This window comes from Nicotiana tomentosiformis, chromosome 1 (assembly GCF_000390325.3).
Source record: "Nicotiana tomentosiformis chromosome 1, ASM39032v3, whole genome shotgun sequence".
Lineage (NCBI taxonomy): Eukaryota > Viridiplantae > Streptophyta > Magnoliopsida > Solanales > Solanaceae > Nicotiana > Nicotiana tomentosiformis.
In genome coordinates, this window is record NC_090812.1 from 49,952,339 (window position 1) to 49,977,232 (window position 24,894).

A 24,894-nucleotide genomic window follows, 5' to 3' on the forward strand; every position below is an offset into this window, starting at 1 on the left:
ATTTGAAGGAATTTAATTATTTCTACTGGTTAAATAAATTATTGTAAATTATGTGAATCATGTTGATTTAAATATTCTAGTTTTATTTTAATTATTATTATTGACCCATAGTGAGTGTCAAAATTGGTCATCTCGTCTCTACCACTTCGAGATTAGGCTTGATACTTACTGAGTACACGTTGTTTACGTACTCATACTACACTTGCTGCACTTTTTGTGCAAGACCTGAGGCAAGTACTAGTTGGGGACCTATAGTCTTACACCCACGTTATCCAGGGGCATAGTGGTGAGCTGCCTTTCTGAGCTGTTCTGCAGCTGCCAGTGTCTCTCCTTGTATTTTTCATTCTGTCTATTTTTATTTCAGACAATATTGAGGTTTTGTATAATCTACTAGATGATCATATACTTGTGACACCAGGTCTTGGCACACACATTGGTAGAATTTGGAATTGTATTTTTTTTTCTTTGGATTTAAGTTAATCGGTATCTTTTCTAATTTCTTAATATTGCTAGTAAAATAATAAAATTTCTTAGAAAATTATTCTGAAAATAATTGATATATGTTTAATTTATTTGTTGGCTTGCCTAGCTGTAGTGTTGGGCATCATCACGACCTATAGGTGAAATTGGGTTGTGACATGTTCGTTAAGATACTATCACATTAAATATTTTTAAACTATAATATATATACATAATTATATAACTAACATGACAAAATTGATCATTTGTGTAAGTTTTGATGATATCCTTTTATTTTAAATTCATATATTATAGTAATGTAATAATATTTTTCGGCATTTAGATGATTATTGTATTATTATGCATAAAATTTCTCACGGTTAATTAAATTTTATTATTGTTCCTTCATATAAATAAATGTTTAAATAATCACGTGCACTTTTATAGATACTAGTATATATAAATACCGTATATATTGCAATCAGACTATCTCTATTCTCACCGCTTCCAGGCAACCTTTTCTTCCAAAGGTCAGAACCCTAGCTTAATCAAAATGAAAATATAAAATCTCTGTTATTTATTTTCTTTTCCAAATCTGTTTTTTCTACTATCTGCTTAATTAGTACAGTTCAATTGGAGCTGATTGGGTTAGTGTGTGATATTATCTGCTTAATTAGTAATTCTGTGCCTCTTTTACTATATTAGAATAGACATATAGTATTAGATATTATTAAAGTGATCCTTTGGAAACGAGCTTGTTCAGCTTCTGCAGTTTTCTTTTATTCTTTCTTGTTAGGAGTATATTAAAGTTAAGCGAGGGAGTACTTGATTAAGAGATGCAAATTTTTGTAGTATTAAGCTATTAGACATAAAGACGTAGTTGAATATCTTTTTTAGTGATTTTATTGGAGATGAAATTGCTAGTTTATTAAGGTCTGGATTGTTTTGATGAGTATAGATGTAGTTTTCGATATAAAACAGAAGAAAAGAATAGAGATTTAAGTTACGATTTTAACCAGTTTGACTTAAAATGATAGAGATTTTTCTGGTTTGCAAGTAGAATAACTTATGACGATGGCTTCTGCTTAGTTGTGATATTGTGGAAGAGAGGTTTGGTAGAAGTTTCCTCTGAAGGAAGCAAATAACAAAAAACAAAAGAAAAATGAAAGGGGGTAGTTTATTGTGAATTATTGCCATCTGTTAATATTTGTCATACTTCTAGTTTTGTATCGTAGCAAATATTTCTATTTTAATTTTGATAAAAATAGAAGTTGTCTTGTACATGCATTCCTTTTTTTTTTTGTTGGTAATATTGTATTCTTTAAATCAAATAGAACGAACAATTAAAAAAAAAATGGGTAGTATTATGTGATAACGTGGATATTCTTGCACTAATGTTAGCAAAATTATGATGTTTCTTTAATTATTACTTTTATTAGGAAAAAAAAAATGACATGACAAACAGAATCTATAAATGAATGTTTTTAGAGGTAAACACTTATCTGTACCGGGGTGTTTGCACTAACCCAATAAATATATAATACATTGGTGTGCCAATTTATTTTCTTCCAAATCAATTTAAACTCCTTTTTCTCTTCAAGGCATTTTAATTTCAAATGACTTTTCAAAACCATTACTATCTTCTCATCCCTTGATAAATAATGGACAAATTGATAAATGGAAAGCAACAATACAACAGGCACAAATTGATGACATATTTTATATTTAACGATAATGAAAATATTTTTTTATGAGAGATTTATTTTACTTTTTCTTCTAAATATGGATAAATTGTTACAAGAAAAACAACCATGTAACAAGTATTAGTGAAAACGTTGGTCACATAAAACACAAGATTGTCAAAAGTTTATTAATTTTTAAGAATGATTGTGTATAGATCAATTTATGTGTGTCTCAACTATCCAATGAATACATTTTTTTTTATTGAAAAAGGTACATCAACACACAAAAAATCCAGAAATTTATTATTATGGCAAAGACCATTGTTCAAGTGTAAAAATAATTTACGCAGAAAAAAACAGAACTGTCACGACCCAATTTCACCTAAAGGTTGTGATGACGCCCAACGTCACGGTTAGGCCAGCCAAATCAGTAAATTAACCATACATCAATCATTTTAATAATTTTCTAAGAAATTTAATTCTTTTTACTAGGAATATTAAAGAAAATAGAAAAGATACCGATTAATTTAAATCCAAAAATAATAATAAACTCCCAATTCTACCAAATGTGTGTGCCAAGACCTGATGTCACAAGTGTATGAGCATCTAGTAGATTATACAAAAATTATAAATACTGTCTCGAATGAAATAGACAGAATAAAAATTCCCAGAAGAGGCACCAGTAGCTGCAGAACGGCTCAGAAAGGCAGCTCACCACTACGCCTCTGGATAACGTGGGTGTGCGATGATAGGTTATAACGACCCGACTTGTCATTTTAAGAATTTAAGCCCTGCCTAGCGGCATAAGGCCCTGAGCAGCTTCTTATTATGTGTATTGACTTGCGTGCGTGGTTGAATTCAGTTACCGGATGATTTGGACTGATTTGGGACACTTGGTCCCCAAAATGGAAGCTTAAGTCTTAGAATTTTTACTGTAGTCGGAACTGTATGAAGACGACTCCGGAATAGAATTTTAATGATGTCAATAGCTCCGTATGATAATTATGGACTTAGAAGCGTGTCCGAAAAATTATTTGGAGGTCCGTAGAGGAATTTGACTTGAAATGGCGAAGGATGCATTTTTGGGAAGTTTGACCGGGGGTTGACATACGCAACAAAGGCACTGGAGCAAGCGAGTTTAACTATCACGAGGATGACATGCGCCAAATAAATGGCTTGAGGTGTCTTATGACCGGTGTCCTACGAGCGATGAAGGTTAGTATTGTGGATCATCGGAATGTGTCCTATGGCTTCGCGCCAAGTGAGGGAGTCCACTATCAACGATCAGATTGCGGGGTCATATGTTATATGAGTTTTGGCCAGAGATGTATTTATGTTGTATTGAAAGGTTCTCCGAGACTTGTATATGATTAAGAGCTGAGATTTTTATGGGAAGATGCTGGGACTTGCGGTATTCTCGCGTCGTTAATAAATCTACATTTCAGTAACAACGGGGTCATGGAAACAATTCCAGAATACTCGAGGTGTTCCAGTAAGTTCTTTTAATACACCACCGGCACGGGGTTCCTATAATGGTTATTCCAGTTATCCGGCACAGACTCAGTGTGAGCAGCTGAACTCGCAGAGGGGTTGTTATGAGTGTGGTGATACTAGACACATCAAGAGAAATTGTCCCAGACTTGGGAGGGGTGTATTTTATCATAACACTCCAACTACAAGCTTTAGTCCAGTTAATACTTCATGTGCACAGTCAGTTAGAGGTGGAGGACAGACGGGTAGTGGGCGCCTAAGAGGTGGAGGCCCGACCCGTTGATATAATCGCTATGATTAGGTTGATCCCAATACACCAGATGGTGTCGTTACAGGTACGATCTTGATTTTGTTATAAAAGGGTATTTTTCTTTAATTTGATTCGGTTCTGAATATTGAGGTGAGTCATCCTATTATGCTCCGCTTATGGGTAAGTTTCGTAATTTTGTGACACACTTATATGTTATCCATGTTGGGAGAATTGAGGATGTGAGCCCGTGTCTGTCATTTTTTTTTGTGCACCATTGAGGGCTATAAGTCGAAAAATAATTTTTATTATTCATCACAGTGGGTTTAATATATTTCGGAATAATTGATTCCAATTTTTATGAATTATATGCCCTACCAATATGAGAGTTCATTATGTGTTGTGAAAACTATTTATGAAATATATTGAACAGAAGAAAAGAAAGGAAATTGAAAATTTCAGTTGGCTCAATGTGCAAAATACGTATGATTCGGAGTTGAGGACGAGATCCTCGCATTTTTATATGATGTAAAATATTTAAACCGGGCTACAAGCCGCGGTGGAAGCTATATAAGGACGAGGTCCTTGTGGTGAAATATTTATGAGTTTAAAATTCTCTTTTTGTGAAATTTAATTTGTACAATAATATTAATAGGGAGTCATGCCTGTTAGGCTTATTTTATAATTCTTGTATATTTTCTGTTCATATTCAGCCATTTTCGTGTTGTAAACATTGAGTTTTAGCCTATGAGGTGAGTGCCCAGGTGGCGTTAAAAGTGACTCATTAATCCGAGTAAATAGTTATGAGCTCTTCATGCCTCACATTTTGCTGTCAGTGTTGTGAAAATTCAAAACAAGGTTTTGGTGAATATGAGGTTAATTGGCGATGTTGTAATCGACTATGAACAACTATTAAGACCAGATATGTGGTGTTTTGTTGGTTTGTGGATGTGTTGTTAGGAGTTATTTTGGTGTTACTCTGGCTGGTGGATAGGCCTCATTTACAGGGGAGACTCTGCCGAAATTTCTGAAAAATTTGTGAGTTAGTAAAATTTGGGGGATTGAGACGTGCGAAAGAAGAGATAAATATGTTATGTGTTTGAGGGCGAATGATCCTAAGCGGGGAAGAATGTAGCAACCCGGAAAAGTTTTGAAGTACTTCAACACCATCAAGAAAGTTGATGTGTGCGTAGGCACGAGTTGCTAAAGCCAGTTGAGACTAATACCGTGCGTTGATGAAAAATCGGACTTTCTGAAATGTTTGGAGTGTAAGGAATTGGTCTTAAGGTTCACAAATATGGATAAAAGAAATAATCTCAATATGAGATGGTGATGCCGGACTTACCTCCAATGCAGTAACGTGGGACCAACCGTGAGTATATGTGTAAAAGTAAAAATCATCAATTCGGTAACCTAAGAATAAATATTAGTACGTTCGAGGATGAACGTTTGTTTAAGAGGTGGTTAATGTAATGATCCGACTTGTCGTTTTAAGAATTTAAGCCTCGCCTGGCGGCATAAGGCCCTGAGCAGCTTTTTATTATGTGTATTGACTTGCGTGCGTGGTTGAATTCAGTTATCGGATGATTTGGAGTGATTTGGGACACTTGGTCCCCAAAATGGAAGCTTAAGTCTTAGGATTTTTACCGTAGTCGGAACTGTGTGAAGACGACTCCGGAATGGAATTTTGATGATGTCAAAAGCTCTGTATGGTGATTAAGGACTTAAGAGTTTTGGGCCGGTAGTGGAATTTTTTATATCGGGGTCGTTTTCCGATTCCGGAAGTTGGAGTAGGTCCGTAATATTGATTATGACTTGTGCGCAAAATTTGAGGTCAATCGGACGTGATTTGATAGGTTTCGGCATCGGTTGTAGAATTTTGAAGTTTCAAGTTCTTTAAGTTTGAATTGGAGGGTGATTCATGATTTTATCGTTGTTTGATGTGATTTGAGAGCTCGACTAAGTTCGTATGGTGTTTTAGGATTGGTTGGTATGTTTGGTCGAGGTCCCGGGGGCCTCGGGTGTGTTTCGGATGCTCAACGAGTCATCTTTGGACTTAAAGAAGTGGCAGATTTCTGGTGTTTTATTGCAGAAAAATCCTTCATCGCGTTCGCGAGAGGTGCCTCGCGACCGCGTAGAGTATCTGGGAAAGGCAGCGAAGTTGTTCTTCGCATTCGCAATGTTGTTCCCGCGTTCGCGAAGGTATGGGACCTTAAGCCTATGCGTTCGCGATATGGTCCTCGCGTTCGCGTAGAGGAACGGGGCAGAGGAAGCTTCGGGCATTAAGCCTACGCGTTTGCGAAGAGGTTCACGCATTCGCGAAGGGTCCGTCAGTGGAAGGTACGCGTTCGCGAGAGTCCCCTCGCGTTCGCGAAGGAGGAATTTTGGGGCAGTGGATGATTGTTCATCGCGTTCGCGATCGTGATGTCGCGTTCGCGAAGAAGAACGCACCTGGGTATAATTTAAGGTTCAAAAATGAGGGTTGAGTTCATAACACAAAAATTTGATTGAGAGCTCGATAGAAGGCGAAATTTGGAGAGATTTTTGGAGGAAGATTTTGGGTAATGATTCCTAACTCCTTTGTGGTTATATTTCACTAATCTATGGTTGATTTCATCATTTAATTTCGAATTTGGGGTGAAAATTTGAGAAAAATTCTTAGGACGAATTTTGGGGTTTTGATCGAGATTTTGGTATCGTATTTGAGCAATTTTGGTACGAGTAAACTCGTGAGTGAATGGGTATTCGTATTTTGCGTCTTTTACCCGATTCCGAGACGTGGGCCTTGGGTGACTTTGTGGGCGTTCTTCCTAATTTCACGCTTTAGCTTTGAATTAATTAGCTAAATTAGTTACTAGTAGTTATATTTACATTATGCAATTTATTTGAATAGATTCGGGCCATTTGGAGTCGGATACTCGTGGCAAGAACGTGTTATCAAGGTGATTTGAGCGGTTCGAGGTAAGTGGCTTGCCTAACCTTATGTTGGAAACTTCCCCCCTAGAATATCTTGATATTATTTGGTGTGTGGGCGCCGTGTACGTGAGGTGACGAGTACGTACACGGGCTATTATTATAAAAAACAAATCTTATTTATCCTTTTTAAATCATAAATTGCTTCTCTTATTAAATTGTACTAATATGTTTAATTGTGTAGTTTAGACTAGAAAAGCATGCTTACGTGTTTTAACTGCCTATTTGTCATTATGTGCGCTATGCTTAGTTAAATTGCTATTTTCCTTGTCTGTGTTCAGTATAAACTGTATAACTCGATGCCATACCTGCCATTTCATCTTGCGTTGCATATTTACTTTGGGACTACAGACGTATTCCGGGAGATCCTCCAGCACTGTATATTTACTTTGGGACTACGGACGTATTTCGGGAGATCCCCCATGTCTTGCATATTTACTTTGGGACTACGCACGTATTCTGGGAGATCTCCCAGTACTGCATATTTACTTTGGGACTACGGACGTATTTCGGGAGATCCCCCAAAAACTGCATATTTACTTTGGGACTACGGACGTATTCCGGGAGATCCCCATGTACTGCATAATCATTCGGAACTACGGGACGGTATCCCGGGAGATTTCCCACTGTGTTTACCTTGTTTTGAGCTGAGGGCTTCCTTAACTATTAAATTTTCGAGAATTTCTTTAATTATGTTACCGTAAATTTCACTTATATCTTTTACTGTTTAATTTATTGTTTTTACTCCGGTAGGGCCTTGACCTGACCTCGTCACTACTCGACCGAGGTTAGGCTTGGCACTTACTGGGTACCATTGTGGTGTACTCATGCCCTTCCCTGCACATGTTTTCGTGTGCAGATCCAGGTGCGAGCTATCAGCCTCGGGGTTAATACGTGCTGCTGATTTTAGGAGACTTCAAGGTACTACTGCTTGCGTTCGCAGATCTTCGGAGTCCCCTTCTACTCCCTCGCCTAGAGACTTTCTTTATTATCTTCAGACTTTTGTATAGAGCTACATAGATTATAGCAGCTTGTGACTTAGTGATATTCCGGGTCTTGGGAAATTATTTTGTATATGCCGAGTGGTACTACTCTTGGCTATTTATAATATATTGTTTATCTTTAAAATGTTGTGTTTCTTTATATTTTTCGCAATATTAGGCTTACCTAGTCATAAAGACTAGGTGCCATCACGACACCTTACGGAGGGATAATTTAGGTCGTGACAAGTTGGTATCAGAGCACTAGGTTCATAGGAGTCGCGAGTCACAAGCCAGTTTATTAGAGTCTCGCGGATCAATGCGGAGACGTCCGTACTTATCTTCGGGAGGCTATGTAACTGTTAAGAACAATTATATTTCTTTGATTTCCTTGTCGTGCGAGTTATTGACACCAAAAAAACATTCTAAGATTCTATTCTATTCTTTCTCACAAATGGTGAGGACCCGCAATGGGAGGACCGACGATCAAGCACTCGAGCTCCCTGCCAGAGCCGCCAGAGGCCGGGGTCGGGGTAGAGGACGACCACGCGGTGCAGCCCGAGCACCTGCGAGAGCTACGTCAGAGGATCCCCCAGCAGCTCCAGCTGGAAGGCCAGCACCGGAGATCCATATTGTTACTCCAGCCCTCCAGGAGACTTTAGCTCAGTTCTTAAGCATGTTTAGCACTCTGGCTGGACTATTTCCGATAGCTCCCGCTACATCTCAGGCCGTGGGAGGGGCACAGACTCCCGCAACCCGTACTCCTGAGCAGAGGGTCCAGGTTGATCACGCCCCAGAGTATATTCCTATGCCCTCAGTGGCTCCGGTTCAGCATGAGATCAGAGTAGCTGCTTCTGAGGCGGAGCAGCTTAGACTTGAGAGGTATAAGAAGTACCACCCACCTACTTTTAGCGGACTAGCTTCAGATGATGCTCTGGGTTTTTTTTAGGAGTGTCATTGTATTCTCTGCACTGTGGGCATTGTGGAGACGAGTGTGTTTTCTTTCACCGCTTTCCAGCTGAGGGGAGCAGCATATAAGTGGTGGATTGCCTATGAGCTGAGTAGTCCAGATGAGGCAGCCTCACTCACTTGGACTCAGTTTTTAGAGATGTTCTTGCGTAAGTATGTTCCTCAGAGCCTCAGGGATGCTTGGCGCGCAGAGTTTGAGCAGTTGCGTTAGGGTGCTATGACTGTGTCGGAGTATGTAGTCCATTTCATTGAGTTAGCTCGCCATGCGCCGGCTCTGGTTGCTACAGTCAAAGAGAGGGTTCGTCGCTTCATTGAGGGACTCCACTCCAGTATTCGGACCAGTATGGCCAAGGAGTTGGAGATGGACATCACTTATCAGCTGGCAGTGAGCATTGCCAGGAGGGTGGAGGGCATGTTTGCCCGGGACAGAGAGGAGAGAGAGGCCAAGAGGTCCCGAGAGACTAGTCATTATTCAGGAGCTCGTGCACCAGCAGCACACTATGGTAAGGGCTTTTGTGAGTCGCCATGTTCATTTAACTCTTCCAGCAGCCAGCGGTGTTCCGGCTCCTTCTAGACCTCAAGAGCCCTATTATGCACCGCCAGTATCCAGTATGCCTCCTACTCAAGGTGCTATTATCGGCCAGTCCAGCAGGCCAGGTTCGAGTCAGTCTCAGTCGTCGCATCCTCCGAGAGATTGTTTTGAGTGTGGTGATACTCGTCACCTGGTTAGAGATTGCCCCAGAGCCAAGAGGGGTGCACCTCCACAGACTTATCAGCCTCTACGTGCTCCACCGGGTCCTCCGGCATTCTTCCAGCACCAGTTGCCACCCCACCTCCTCAGCCAGCTCAAGGTGGAGGTCGGGGAGGTCGAGGTCGCCCTAGAGGGGGAGGCCAGGCCAGGTACTATGCCCTTCTGGCCCATTCAGAGGCCGTTGCTTCAGATTCAGTCATCACAGGTATCGTCCCCGTCTGTCATAGGGATGCATTAGTATTATTTGACCCAGGCTCTACGTATTCATATGTGTCTTCTTATTTTGCTCCACATTTGGGGATATCTCGGGATTTTTTGAGTTCCCCTATTTATGTATCTACTCCTGTGGGAGATTCTCTCATTGTGGACCGTGTATATCGGTCGTGTTTGATTGATCTTAGTTGTTTTGAGACCAGAGCCGATTTGTTATTACTTAGTATGGTAGATTTTGATGTTATCTTGGGCATGGACTGGTTGTCACCTTATTATGCTATTCTCGATTGTCACGCTAAGACCGTGACGCTGGCTATGCCAGGTTTGCCGAGATTAGAGTGGAGAGGTACCTTAGAGTATACTCCCTGCAAGGTCATTTCATTTCTTAAGGCTCAGCGAATGGTTGAGAAGGGGTGTGATGCGTGTTTGGCCTATGTGAGAGACGTCAGTATTGATACCCCTACAGTCGAGTCAGTTCCAATAGTGAGGGACTTTCCAAATGTGTTTCCAGCTGATCTTCCGGGTATTCCGCCCGATAGAGATATTGATTTCGGCATGGATTTGTTGCCGGGCACTCATCCCATTTCTATTCCTCCCTACCGTATGGCTCCTCCTGAGTTGAAGGAGTTGAAGGAGCAGTTGCAGGAGTTGCTTGATAAGGGTTTCATCAGGCCCAGTGTATCACCTTGGGGTGCTCCGGTCTTATTTGTGAAGAAGAAGGACGGTTCTATGCGTTTGTGTATTGATTATCGGCAGTTGAACAAGGTTACAGTGAAGAACATATATCCTTTGCATCGCATTGATGATTTATTTGATTAGTTACAGGATGCCAGGGTGTTTTCCAAGATTGACTTGCATTCTGGCTGTCTTCAGTTGAAGATTCGGGAGCCGGATATCCCGAAGACAACTTTCAGGACCAGATATGGTCACTATGAGTTTCTTGTCATGTCATTTGGGCTGACCAATGCCCCAGTAGCCTTTATGCATTTGATGCACAGTATATTCCGGCCTTATCTTGATTTCTTTGTCATTGTGTTTATTGACGACATCCTGGTATATTCCCGATCTCGGGAAGATCATGAGCAGCACCTAAGGACCGTGCTTCAGACTTTGAGGGAGAAGAGGTTGTATGCAAAATTTTCTAAGTGTGAATTCTGGCTTGATTCAGTGGCATTATTGGGCCACATAGTGTCTTGTGATGGGATCAAGGTAGATCCGAAGAAGGTGGAGACAGTGCAGAGTTGGCCTAGACCGTATCAACTACGGAGATCCGCAGTTTCCTTGGTTTGGTGGGGTATTACCATCACTTTGTGGAGGGATTTTCATCCATTGAAGCACCTATGACCAGGCTGACCTAGAAAGGTGCTCCGTTCAGGTGGACCGAGGAGTGTGAGCAGAGTTTTTAGAAGCTCAAGACAGCTTTGACTACAGCCCCAGTATTAGTATTGCCTACAGGTTTAGGGTCCTACACTGTCTATTGTTATGCCTCGAAGATTGGCCTTGGATCAGTATTAATGTAGGACGGTAGGGTTATTGCCTACGCGTCTAGACAGTTGAAGGTGCATGAGAAGAATTATCCAGTTCATGATCTCGAATTAGCAGCTATTGTTCACGCCCTGAAGATCTGGCATCATTATTTGTATGGTGTTCCCTGTGAGATTTACACTGACCACTGGAGTTTGCAGTACTTGTCCAGGCAGAAGGACCTTAATTTACGTCAGCGGAGGTGGTTGGAGTTACTTAAAGACTATGATATCACTATATTATACCACCCGGGGAAGGCCAACGTAGTGGCCAATGCCTTGAGTCGCCGGGCAAAGAGTTTGGGGAGTTTGGCATATCTTTCGACAGCTGAGAGGCCCTTAGCCTTGGATGTTCAGGCCTTAGCCAACCAGTTCGTGAGATTGGATTTTTCAGAGCCTAGCTGAGTATTAGCTTATGTGGTTCCTCGGTCTTCTCTTTATGACCGTATCAGGGAGCGCCAGCATGATGATCCTCATCTTCTAGTTCTTCAGGACAGGGTTCGGCGAGGTGATGCCAGAGATGTGACTATTGGTGATGATGGTGTGATGAGGATGCAGGGCCGGATCTAGGTGCCCAATATAAATGGGCTTCGAGAGTTGATTCTCGAGGAGGCCCATAGCTCGCGGTACTCCATTCATCCTGGTGCTGCGAAGATGTACCAGGATTTGAGACAACACTACTGGTGGAGGAGGATGAAGAAGGATATAGTTGGGTTTGTGGCCAAGTGTCTCAACTGTCAGCAGGTCAAATATGAGCACCAGAGGCCGGGTGGATTACTTCAGAGGTTAGATATCCCAGAGTGGAAGTGGGAGCGGATCACCATAGACTTTGTAGTTGGACTTCCATGGACTTTGAGAAGGTTCGATGCTATCTGGGTGATCGTGGATCGGCTGACCAAGTCAGCTCATTTTATTCCAGTGTTGACCACTTATTCTTCTGAGAGGTTGGCTGAGATTTATATCAGAGAGATTTTACGCCTTCATGGTATTCCAGTATCCATCATTTCAGACAGAGGTACACAGTTCACATCACGGTTTTGGAGAGCTGTACAGCAGGAGTTGGGTACTAGGGTGGAGTTGAGCATAGCCTTTCACCCTCAGACGAACGGGCAGTCCGAGCGCACAATTCAGATTCTTGAGGATACGCTATGTGCCTGTGTGATGGAGTTCGGAGTGTCATGGGACCGATACTTGCCACTTGCAGAGTTCGCTTACAACAACAGTTACCAGTCCAGCATTCAGATGGGATGGTTTGAGTAGGCGGTGTCGGTCCCTGGTGGTATGGTTTGAGCTGGGCGAGGCCCAATTATTGGGTACAGATTTGGTCCAGGATGCCTTGGATAAGGTGAAGGTGATTCAGGAGAGACTTCGCACAGCCCAGTCCAGGCAGAAGAGTTATGTAGACCGTAAGGTTCGTGATTTGGCATTTATGGTTGGTGAGAGGGTCTTGCTTCGGGTATCGCCTATGAAGGGTGTCATGAGGTTCGAGAAGAAGGGCAAGCTGAGCCCGAGGTTCATTGGTCCTTTTGAGATATTGCAGCGAGTTGGGGAGGTTGCTTATGAACTTGCCTTGCCTCCCAGCCTAGCAGGAGTTCACCCGGTATTCCACGTGTCTATGCTCCGGAAGTATCAGGGTGATTCGACTCATATATTGGATTTCAGCTCAGTCCAGTTGGACAAAGATCTATCTTATGTTGAGGAGCCAGTAGCCATTTTGGACAGGTAGGTCACAAAGCTCATGCCAAAGAATATTGATTCAGTAAAGGTCCAGTGGATGGGTCAGCCGGTCGAGGAGGCAACTTGGGAGACCGAGCAGGATATGCGCAGCCAGTACCCTCATCTTTTCACAGTTTTAGGTATGTCTTTATACTCGTTCGAGAACGAACGATTGTTTTAAGAGGGGGAGGATGTAACGATCCGGCCGGTTGTTTTGAGAGTTAGAGCCCCGAACCCCTATTAAATGTTTTCCCCAAATCTATTTTTGCTATTGTGACTTGCCGAGATGATTGGTTTTGAGTTGCAGAGTGTTTTGGGACACTTAGTCCCTAAATGAGAGCTTAAGCCTTAGGATTTGGACTATAGTCTGAACTATGTGAAGATGACTCCGGAATGGAATTTTGTAGGTTCCGTTAGCTCCGTTAGGTGATTTTGGGTTTAGGAGCGTGTCCGGATTGTATTTTGGAGGTTCGTAGCTCATTTAGGCTTGAAATGGCGAAAGTCGAATTTTTAGAGTTTTAGGCCGGTAGTGGAATTTTTGATATCGGGGTCATTTTCCGATTCCGGAAGTTGGAGTAGGTATGTAATGTTGATTATGACTTGTGCACAAAATTTGAGGTCAATCGAACGTGATTTGATAGGTTTCGGCATCGGTTATAGAATTTTGAAGTTTCAAGTTCTTTAAGTTTGAATTGGAGGGTGATTCGTGATTTTAGCGTTGTTTGATGTGATTTGAGAGCTCGACTAAGTTCGTATGGTGTTTTAGGATTGGTTGGTATGTTTGGTCGAGGTCCCAGGGGCCTCGTGTGTGTTTCGGATGCTCAACGAGTCATCTTTGGACTTAGAGAAGTGGCAGATTTCTGGTGTTTTATTGCAGAAAAATCCTTCATCGCGTTCGCGAGAAGTGCCCCGCGATCGCGTACAGCATCTGGGAAAGGCAGCGAAGTTGTTCTTCGTGTTCGCGATGTTGTTCCCGCGTTCGCGAAGGTGTGGGACCTTAAGCCTACGCGTTCGCGATATGGTCCTCGCGTTCGCGTAGAGGAACGGGGCAGAGGAAGCTTCGGGCATTAAGCCTACGCGTTCGCGAAGAGGTTCCCGTGTTCGCGAAGGGTCCGTAAGTGGAAGGTACGCGTTCGCGAGAGTCCCATCGCGTTCGCGAAGGAGGAATTTTGGGCCAGTGGAAGATTGTTCATTGCGTTCGCGAAGAAGAACGCACCTGGGCAGAATTTAAGGTTCAAAAACGAGGGTTGAGTTCATATCACAAATATTTGATTGAGAGCTCGGTAGAAGGCGAAATTTGGAGAGATTTTCGGAGGAAGTTTTTGGGTAATGATTCCTAACTCCTTTATAGTTATATTCCACTAATCTATGGTTGATTTCATCATTTAATTTCGGATTTGGGGTGAAAAATTGAGAAAACTTCTTAGGCCGAATTTTGGGGTTTTGATCGAGATTTTGGTATCGGATTTGAGCAATTTTGGTATGAGTAAACTCGTGAGTGAATGGGTGTTCGTATTTTGTGACTTTTACCCGATTCCGAGACGTGGGTCCGGGGTGACTTTTTGGGCGTTCTTCCTAATTTCACGCTTTAGCTTCGAATTAATTAGCTAAATTAGTTACTCGTATTTATATTTACATTATGCAATTTATTTGAATAGATTAGGGCCATTTGGAGTCGGATACTCGTGGCAAGAACGTGTTATCGAGGTGATTTGAGCGGTTCGAGGTAAGTGGCTTGCCTAACCTTGTGTTGGGGACTTTCCCCTTAGGATATCTTGATGTTATTTGGTGTGAGGGCGCCGTGTACGTGAGGTGACGAGTACGTACACGGGCTATTATTGCAAAAAAAAAAACTTGTTTTGGGGATTTTCAAATTTGAGAAAAATTCTTAGGCGGAATTTTGGGGTTTTGATCGAGATTTTGGTATCGGATTTGAGCAATTTTGGTATGAGTAAACTCGTGAGTGAATGGGTGTTCGTATTTTGTGACTCTTACCCGATTCCGAGACGTGGGTCCGGGGTGACCTTTTGGGCATTATTCCAAATTTCACGCTTTAGCTTCGAATTAATTAGCTAAATTAGTTACTCGTATTTATATTTACATTATGCAATTTATTTGAATAGATTAGGGCCATTTGGAGTCAGATACTCGCGGCAAGAACCTGTTATCGAGGTGATTTGAGCGGTTCGAGGTAAGTGGCTTGCCTAACCTTCTGTTGGAGACTTTCCCCCTTAGGATATCTTGATATTATTTGGTGTGAGGGCGCCGTGTACGTGAGGTGACGAGTACATACACGGGCTTTCACCGCTTTCTAGCTGAGGGGAGCAGCATATAAGTGGTGGCTTGCCTATGAGCTGAGTAGTCCGGACGAGGCAGCCTCACTCACTTGGACTCAGTTTTCAGAGATGTTCTTGCGTGAGTATGTTCCTCAGAGCCTCAGGGATACTTGGCGCGCAGAGTTTGAGCAGTTGCGTTAGGGTGCTATGACTGTGTCGGAGTATGCAGTCTGTTTCATTGAGTTAGCTCGCCATGCGCCGGCTCTGGTTGCTACAGTCAGAGAGAGGGTTCGTCGCTTCATTGAGGGACTCCACTCCAGTATTCGGACCAATATGGCCAGGGAGTTGGAGATGGACATCACTTATCAGCTGGCAGTGAGCATTGCCAGGAGGGTGGAGGGCATGTTTGCCCGGGACAGAGGGGAGAGAGAGGCCAAGAGGTCTCGAGATGCTGGTCATTATTCAGGAGCTCGTGCACCAGCAGCACACTATGGTAGGGGTTTTGTGAGTCACCCTGTTCATTCAGCTCTTCCAGCAGCCAGCGGTGTTCCAGCTCCTCCTAGACCTCAGGAGCCCTATTATGCACTGCCAGTATCTAGTATGCCTCCTACTCGAGGTGCTATTACCGGCCAGTCCAGCAGGCCAGGTCCGAGTCAGTCTGAGTCGCCGCGTCCTTCGAGAGGTTGTTTTGAGTAGGGTGATACTCGTCACCTGGTTAGAGATTGCCCCAGAGCCAAGAGGGGTGCACCTCCACAGACTTATCAGCCTCTACGTGCTCCACCGGGTCCTCCGGCCATTCTTCCAGCACCAGCTGCCACCCCACCTCCTCAGCCAGCTCGAGGTGGAGGTCGGGGAGGTTGAGGTCGCCCTAGAGGGGGAAGTCGTGCCAGGTACTATGCCCTTCCAGCCCGTTCAGAGGCCGTTGCTTCAAATTCAGTCATCATAGGTATCGTCCCCGTCTGTCATAGGGATGCATCAGTATTATTTGACCCAGGCTCTACGTATTCATACGTATCTTCTTATTTTGCTCCACATTTGGGGATATCTCGGGATTCTTTGAGTTCCCCTGTTTATGTATCTACTCCTGTGGGAGATTCTCTCATTGTGGACCGCGTATATCGGTCGTGTTTGATTGCTCTTAGTGGTTTTGAGACCAGAGCCAACTTGTTATTACTCAGTATGGTAGATTTTGATGTTATCTTGGGCATGGACTAGTTGTCGCCTCATTATGTTATTCTTGATTGTCACGCTAAGACCATGACGCTGGCTATGCCAGGTTTGCCGAGATTAGAGTGGAGAGGTACCTTAGAGTATACTCCCCGCAAGGTTATTTCATTTCTTAAGGCTCAGTTAATGGTTGCGAAGGGGTGTGATGCGTATTTGGCCTATGTGAGAGACGTCAGTATTGATACCCCTACAGTCGAGTCAGTTCCAATGGTGAGGGACTTTCCAGATGTTACACCCTATGCGTCCTAAGGTGACGTAATGAATATGAGACTTGTTAATCATGATTTAAATGATTTTAAAGTCATAATATGGCTATATATGATGTTTGGATAGAAAATATGAAGTTTGAGAAAAATCGGATAAAAGTTGCGGAAACACCGACTAAGGATTTGCCATGTAACAGAGCTTTTTGAGAAATATATTTCGTGTGCTATATGGGGTCTTTTTGGGACATAATATATATCAAATTTAAGGTCTTGTAATGTAGTTTCCAACGCACTTAACCGTTCGTTCATACGACACCCGGATAAAACGTTATAAGCGTTGGAAGAAGGGCCAATCAAAGGGTGCCAAGTATCACCTTTATGACTTTTAAATCAATTGGGATATTTGCATCCCATCTCGTCTCTTTCTCCAATTTTCCAGAGAGCTCTCCCAAATAACACCCCTAACTTTACTCTTAATCTCTCTATAAGAGCTTCGAACAATATTATTATCCCGGGCACGGAATCAAGAAGCGATAACATTAAAACGATCCCTACGATGTAAGTATCGCTACATCGCCTCTCTTTTTCTTTGTGGTTTGAGTTTTGGAAGGTACTTAATAGTTAAGAAAACGTGTACTTTCTGTATTTATGTGTTTAAATATCAAGGAAGGTTGATAAATTCATTTCCTAATAGTTAGAACTCACGGGACGGTGATCGGAAGCCGTGAGTTCGAGTTATTTGACTTGTAGTGGACTGTTTTGTGGGTTGTTTTGTGTTGCCTTTGGGCTGTATATTTTTCTACTGTTTAATGGAGTTTTGGAGGATAAATGGTGTGGAGAAACACCATATAATGACGGAATGGTGGGCTGGTCGTTCATCGTTACATTATTTTAAGTTGTTTGATACTACTTTGGTTGTCGTTTTATGTATGAAGTGATTAGGGTGTGTGAGCTGTTTTATGGTATATTATGATGGAGATAAGGTTGGAAAATGATGCTCACATGTTGTTATTATCGTGTTCTTGTTGTTGTTGGTATATGGTATTGGAGGAGGGCCTAGTTATAGGGGTGATGCTGCCCAAATTTACGTAAACGAACTACTAGTTTAAGTTGCAGACTTAGCCTTTACTCAACACTGATTTTGAATCTCCTTATGATGTGGTAGATTGAATTGAGTTGTTTGAAGAATTTCTTGGAAGGTATTAAGGACTCAGCGGAGTTAAGGTATGTTAAGGCTATCCCTTCTTTCCTTTTGGCATGATCCAAATGATACAAACGAAACGAGCAAAATACGCAACTTTCATAAATGACTCTATTCATAGAAATACAAGGGATGTCTATATTCTTGATTCCCCATGTGAATTATTATTATATACTCTGTTCATGGGTCTCAGAAAAATACGCATTTGATCAAGTTTGTCCGAAAGGCATATTGATTTTATGATATTCGAGAAATCTTATTAACATATTTCTTATGCATTTCATGCATTTATACATGTACATTGACCCATGACCATAAGGCATTATATACGTGTATATTATATGTATATGGGATATGGGAAAAGGTTAAGGCATTATATACGCACCACCACCTGATCAGCTGGTATACGTTGATGATTTTGCCCACAGTGGCCGAGATGATATGATGGGATGCCCTTAGAGGCTTGATGATGTTATGAACGCATATACCTATGCATGGTATGACATTTATACGCACATGCATGACATTATAAATTTTCATGATTCACAGAGCTATTCAGAATTTCAGGTTGAGTTCTTTACTCCATGTTTCTTTCATGTCTTTTATATACTACTGTCATACCTTACATACTCGGTACTTTATCTGTACTGACGTTCCTTTTTCCTGGGGATGCTGCGTTTCATGCCCGCAGGTCCCAATAGACAGGTTGAGAGTTCTCCTAGTACGCTATCAGCTCAGCAGAAGGTGTTTGTGCACTCCACTTTCTCCGGAGTTGCCTATTTGGTCAGTATGATTTGAATATGTATTGTTTGGTATGGCGGGGCTCCGTCCCGACCTTTAAGATATTTATGTATTCTTAGAGGCTTGTAGACAGATGTCATGTATACGGATACTAGTATAGCCTTATAGGCCAGTACGTAATATGTATAAGTTAGTATATCAAGTTGGGTCACCCTATATTGAGTATTTCCTCATGTTTTATTCTACTTATCTCACGACAGCCTCTCCGGCTCAATTACCTATGATAGTATGATACGAAAGATACGTTACGTTGGTACTCGGTTGAGTAAGGTGTCGGGTGCCCGTCGTGGCCCATCGTTTTGGGTCGTGACAAAAGTGGTATCAGAGCAGTTCTGTCCTAGAGAGTCTACAAGCCGTGTCTAGTAGAGTCTTGTTTATAGGTGTGTTGTGCACCACACCTATAAGCAGGAGGCTACAGGGCATTTTGGACTGTCACTCTTTCTTCTTACTCTAGATCGTGTGGTAGAGCTTAGTTGTAAGAAATTCAAACTCCTAAGTTCTATTTTATTCGTTATACAACGACATCTACATCCAAAAAGACAGTTGGTAAGAGATTGAATGTGGTTGTGGAAGACTTGAGTCAGAGGAACTCGATTTTGCATCATGCTTATGATGAGTAAATGTAAGGCCTTCAGTAGATATGTGTGTACTACGACGTGTAAGCCTCTTTATAAGGAGCCCTAAGGCATGAGTATCTATCTACCCCTATGGTAAAAAGTAACGAGAGAATCAAAAGATAGATGCGAGTTTCAACAAGTAAAAGATGCTAGGTGAAGAAGGATACGAGGTACCCAGTTAGTGAAGATTATCTGTATTTACAATTCAAGCAGAGAAATATAAGAATTCTAAGTTACTTTTAACAATAACAAAGATATATTCACTTGACAACACCCATTTCAGTTATGCCCTGTGGGAGCTAACATATATAATTTAAGAGAAGGATGGGATATCAGCATACAGCTGGGGTTAGAGTAACCCAAAATTGTGGATGGATTGTTATCATTAGCTCACATTTCCAAGGGATATTGCAAACGTGGTAATGGTTCTCCTTGCGAGGCACCCAGATGGTGCACTCTAGAATAGTACAATCAGATATGAATACTAGAATGTTCAGAAATTTCATAAGATTGGCATTGGAATCCTAGAAGGGATAAATATTTACCTTTGTATGGATCTCGTCCCTAGTAAAGAGAGAGTGTTAGGCGACCCAAAGAGCCAGTGAGTTGAATCAAGTGGGGCTAAAAGTGAAAGAATGTTTTGAAGAAGTTTTCATAATAAGGTGGTAGACAGAAATATTAGCAGGAGAATAAGAAGAAAGTAAATGAAGCATTATGAGTAAGATGTGATAAATGGATGATAACGATAAATCAAAATATGACAGGACTACAGATTCTATAGTCAAGTGAAGAAAAAGACAAGAAGTTACATGCCTTGAGACAATAAAAGAGTATAAGCCATAAAGTCATATCCCCATTTCGAGAAATGAGTTGGTGACTCATACGTGATTACCACAGGGAAAAGTTAGACCTCCAGAGTAATATAAATTAGTATAGGCTAGTGAATAAGATAAACTGAACATGAATTCGGGACCGAAGGATTTGATAATAGTTGACATCGTGAGAATTTCAGAGATCGCGTTCCGGGCGATAATTGAATTGACAACAGAAGAATAACTTTTAAAGGTCATTTAGGAAGACGTTTTCCTAAAACAAGCGTTGTGAGCAGAGTTAAACTTAAGGGACTAAGTGTGCCAGTTGCACTAGGTGTCACCATTGTGTGTAAGAAATTAAATTATCCATGGTACATAAGGGTTAACGCAAGGCAAGTAAGAGTCCGTGAAGATGTGAAAAGATGCCAAATATGAAGAGGTGAAACATTTATAGGTAAATCTTCATAGCAATAAATGTTAGTACTCCCCTAAAGGGGGGAAGATGGTGTGATATAGTATTAAGTCGGAGTTATGTGGTTAAGGTAACTATGGAATAATAAAGGAAGAATGTGGTAGAAAGGCAAAAGGAATGAGATTGCATTTATTTAGATCCTATGGATATGATACAACTCCAGAACATTATGTAAGCATGACGACGGGGAGAGACAGTAAGGGTTCCATCACTAGATATTATTGATATATAAGTGCAAATGAACACTTGATACATTTATGCGGGGTAAGTTAAGACAAAGGATATAACCCAAGAGGCATTACGCAGAATATAGATATGAGAACGGACTAACGAGTAGTTAGTAGTTGATTCAGGAAGAACCTAGTCATGGCTAGGCAAGAGGATACAGACAAATCAGCAGGTTGTGCAAGATAAACATAGGGAAACCCAACATAGGGAATTCAGTCTCGCAAATATGATGACATCGTAATCCTTGAGAAATATTCAGATAGGAGTTGGGATTGTTAAAGGTACCGTATAAGTGTTACGAAAATAAAAAAAAAATGGTGCCACTGAGAAGGCAGTCAAAACTTTCAGTTAAGAATCAACCTTACGAGCACAAGGGCGCGGAGGTAAGTAATTAAGGATAATTATAGGCGAGTAAGAATATAAAAAAATTCTTTCGGGTATACGATGTAATAAGCTCGCAACTTTACAGAAGTCAAAGGGTTTCTCTTAAGTACTACAAAGAAAGACTAGCTGAGGGAATAAGGAAGAAGGCTTCAACTTAAGCATAGTGACATAAGGAATAAATGGACTTGTAACAACAGTCTCACAACAACATTGTATGTACTCCATAAGAAAGTGGCACATATCGTGGCTAATGAATGGAAAAAAACATTCAAAAGATGATATTTGAGATCATATGAGTTACAGAAAATTCCAGTATTTGTGGTAAGTGAGATAAGCCATGTATTCATGCAACAAGTGATAGAACGACCATGAAAAGTAATTGTTTATGTTTAAAGACAACTAAGAAAGCATGAGAAGAATTATCCGACCTATGATTTAGAGTTATCCGCGGTGATTCGTGCACTAAGATGCGGAGGCACTATTTGTATGATATTCATGTTGATATCTATACGAATCATAAGAGCCTTCAGTATATATTCAAGCAAAAGGAATTAAATTTACGTCAGAGGCGATGGTTGGAGCTACTAAAAGATGATGATGTTGATATTTTATACCATCCAGGAAAGGCGAATGTAGTAGTCGACGCCCTCAGCCGTAGATCTATGGGTAGCTTATCATATTTATAGCCAGAGAAGTATGGGATAGCCCATGAAATTCATCAACTAGCTAGTCTTGGAGTTCGATTACTGGACTTAGGTGATACCGGAGTTACTATTCAGGACACGGCAACATCCTCTTTAGTAACTGAAGTGAAGGAACGCTAGTATAAGGATCATGTGCTAGCTCATTACAGATTTACATCCCCTCAAAAGGAGAATACACCATTTGAGATTACATGAGATGGAGTTCTCAAATATCGAGGTCGATTATGTGTTCTAATGTGGTAGGATTGCGTCAGCAGGTTATGGGATAAGCTCATTATTCTCGTTATTTTATTCATGCAGGAGCGACGAAGATGAATCATGATATCAGGGGAATATACTTGTGGGACAGAATAAAGAAGTATATAGCAAAGTGTGTTGCTCAGTGCCCTAATTGTCAGCAGGTTAAGATTGAGCATCAGAAACCCGGTGGATTATTACATGCTATAGAGATTCCGACTTGGAAATGGGAAGTGATTAATATGGATTTCATCATAGGCTTACCTCGTACCCAACGTAAGTTCGATTCTATATGGGTTATTGTCACTAGACTTACAAAAGTAGCCATTGTCTGTCTGTCAGGACTACTTACTCAATAGAGGATTATGCAAGGCTTTACATTAGGGAGATAGTACGAATTCATGGTGTCCCTATATCTATTATCTCAGATAGAGGTGTTCAGTTTATAGTTAATTTCTGGACGTCCTTCCAAAAAGGATTGGGGACTCAGATAAGTTTTAGTATAACATTTCATCCCCAGACAGACGGTTAGGTTGAAAGTACTACTCAGACTCTGGAGGATATGCTACGGGCTTGTGTGATGGACTTCAGGGGTAGCGGGGATGATCATCTTCCAACTATTGAGTTTGCATATAATAATAGTTATCATTCCACCATTCAGATGGCTCCATACGAAGCTCTTCACAGACGGAAGTGTATGTCACCTATCAGATGGTTCGAGATTGGGGAAACTAAGTTAGTAGGACCAGAGTTGGTACAACAGTCAGTTGAAAAGATTAAACTTATAAGGGAAAGGATATTAGCAGCACATAGTCATCAGAAGTCCTATGCAGATAATGGACAACGAGACTTGGAGTTTCAGGTAGACGATTGGGTATTCCTAAAGGTATCACCGATGAAAGGCGTTATGAGATTCGGTAAGAAAGGAAAGCTTAGCCCTCGGTACATTGGACCTTATAAGATTATACGCAGAGTAGGCCAAGTAGCATATGAATTAGACTTGCCTTCCAAATTGGAGTATGTACATCCAGCCTTTTATGTGTATATGCTCCGTAGGTGTATTGGAGATCCCTCTAAAGTCATTCTAGTTGATAATGTTCAGGTTATAGAGCAGTTATCATATGAGGAAGCTCCCATTTCTATACTAGATAGACAAGTTCGGAGATTAAGAACTAATGATGTAGATTCGGTAAAAGTACTTTGGATTAACAATAATGTGGAGGAGATGACTTGGGAAGCTGAAGAAGAAATGAAGACTGGGTATCCTCATTTTTTTTCCACTTCTGGAGGAGGATCAAACTGAGACATCACAACCATTAGGTACGTATATGGTACTTGATTCTTATGTTAGTTACTGTTATTGTTCGTATGAGGCCATTGGTGTTATTGATGATTATGGCCCTGTGTGGCTTTGTATTGTTGGGTTTTCTGTGTGACAATTTGGTAGTAGTACCATTACAGAGGAGACTCTACCAAAATTTCTATAGATTTCTGAGAGTTTAAATTTCGAGGATGAATGTTTCTAAGGGGGGATAATTGTTACACCATGTGCGTCCTAAGGTGACGTAATAAATATGAGACTTGTTAATCATGATTTAAATGATTTTAAAGTCATAATATGGCTATATATGATGTTTTGATAGAAAATACGAAGTTTAAGAAAAATCGGATTAAAGTTGCGGAAACACCGACTAAGGATTTGCCATGTCACAGAGCTTTTTGAGAAATATATTTCGTGTGCTATATGAGGTATTTTAGGGACTTTTATATATCAAATTTAAGGTCTTGGAATGTAGTTTCTAACGCACTTCACCGTTCATTCATACGACACCCAGATAAAACGTTATAAGCATTAGAAGAAGGGCTAATCAAAGGGTGCCAAGTATCACATTTATGACTTTTAAAACAATTGGGATATTTGCATCCCATCTCGTCTCTTTCTCCAATTTTCTAGAGAGCTCTCCCAAATAACGCCCCTAACTTTACTCTTAAACTCTCTATAAGATCTTCAAACAATATTATCATCCTGGGCACGGAATCAAGAAGCGATAACATTAAAACGATCCCTACGATGTAAGTATCGCTACATCGCCTCTCTTTTTCTTTGTGGTTTGAGTTTTGGAAGGTACTTCATAGTTAATAAAATGTGTACTTTCTATATTTAAGTGTTTAAATATCAAGGAAGGTTGATAAATTCATTTCCTAATAGTTAGAACTCACGGGACGGTGATCGGAAGCCGTGAGTTCGAGTTATTTGACTTGTAGTGGACTATTTTGTGGGATGTTTCGTGTTGCCTTTGGGCTGTATATTTTTCTACCGTTTAATGGAGTTTTGGAGGATAAACGGTGTGGATAAACACCACATAATTACGGAATGGTGGGCTGGTCGTTCATCGTTACATTATTTTAAGTTGTTTGATACTACTTTTGGTTGTCGTTTTATGTATGAAGTGATCATGGTATGTGAGCTATTTTGTGGTATATTATGATGGAGATAAGGTTGTAAAATGATGCTCACATGTTGTTATTATCGTTTTCATGTTGTTGTTGGTATATGGTATTGGAGGAGGGCCTAGTTACAAGGGAGATGCTGCCCAAATTTACGTAAACGAACTACTAGTTTAAGTTGTGGATTTAGCCTTTACTCAACACTGATTTTGAATCTCCTTATGATGTGGTAGATTGAATTGAGTTGTTTGAAGAATTTCTTGGAAGGTATTAAGGA

The 24,894-nt window shown here is 41.1% G+C and overlaps 2 protein-coding genes across 2 annotated transcripts in view; both read left to right on the forward strand.

Moving 5' to 3' along the window:
• The window catches only part of LOC138906441 (uncharacterized), a 39,612-nt gene extending 16,140 nt beyond the window's left edge, over window positions 1–23,472 (forward strand). The window contains exons 2-4 of the mRNA XM_070195238.1: window positions 22,233–22,333; window positions 22,831–23,043; window positions 23,272–23,472. Coding sequence (XP_070051339.1) covers window positions 22,233–22,333; window positions 22,831–23,043; window positions 23,272–23,472 — 515 coding nt within the window. The remainder of the gene's footprint in view (window positions 1–22,232; window positions 22,334–22,830; window positions 23,044–23,271) is intronic.
• Window positions 980–24,894, forward strand: part of LOC104107655 (large ribosomal subunit protein eL36y-like) — a 66,742-nt gene continuing 42,827 nt past the window's right edge. The window contains exon 1 of the mRNA XM_070182443.1: window positions 980–989. The gene's annotated coding sequence lies outside the window, so the exon portion shown is untranslated. The remainder of the gene's footprint in view (window positions 990–24,894) is intronic.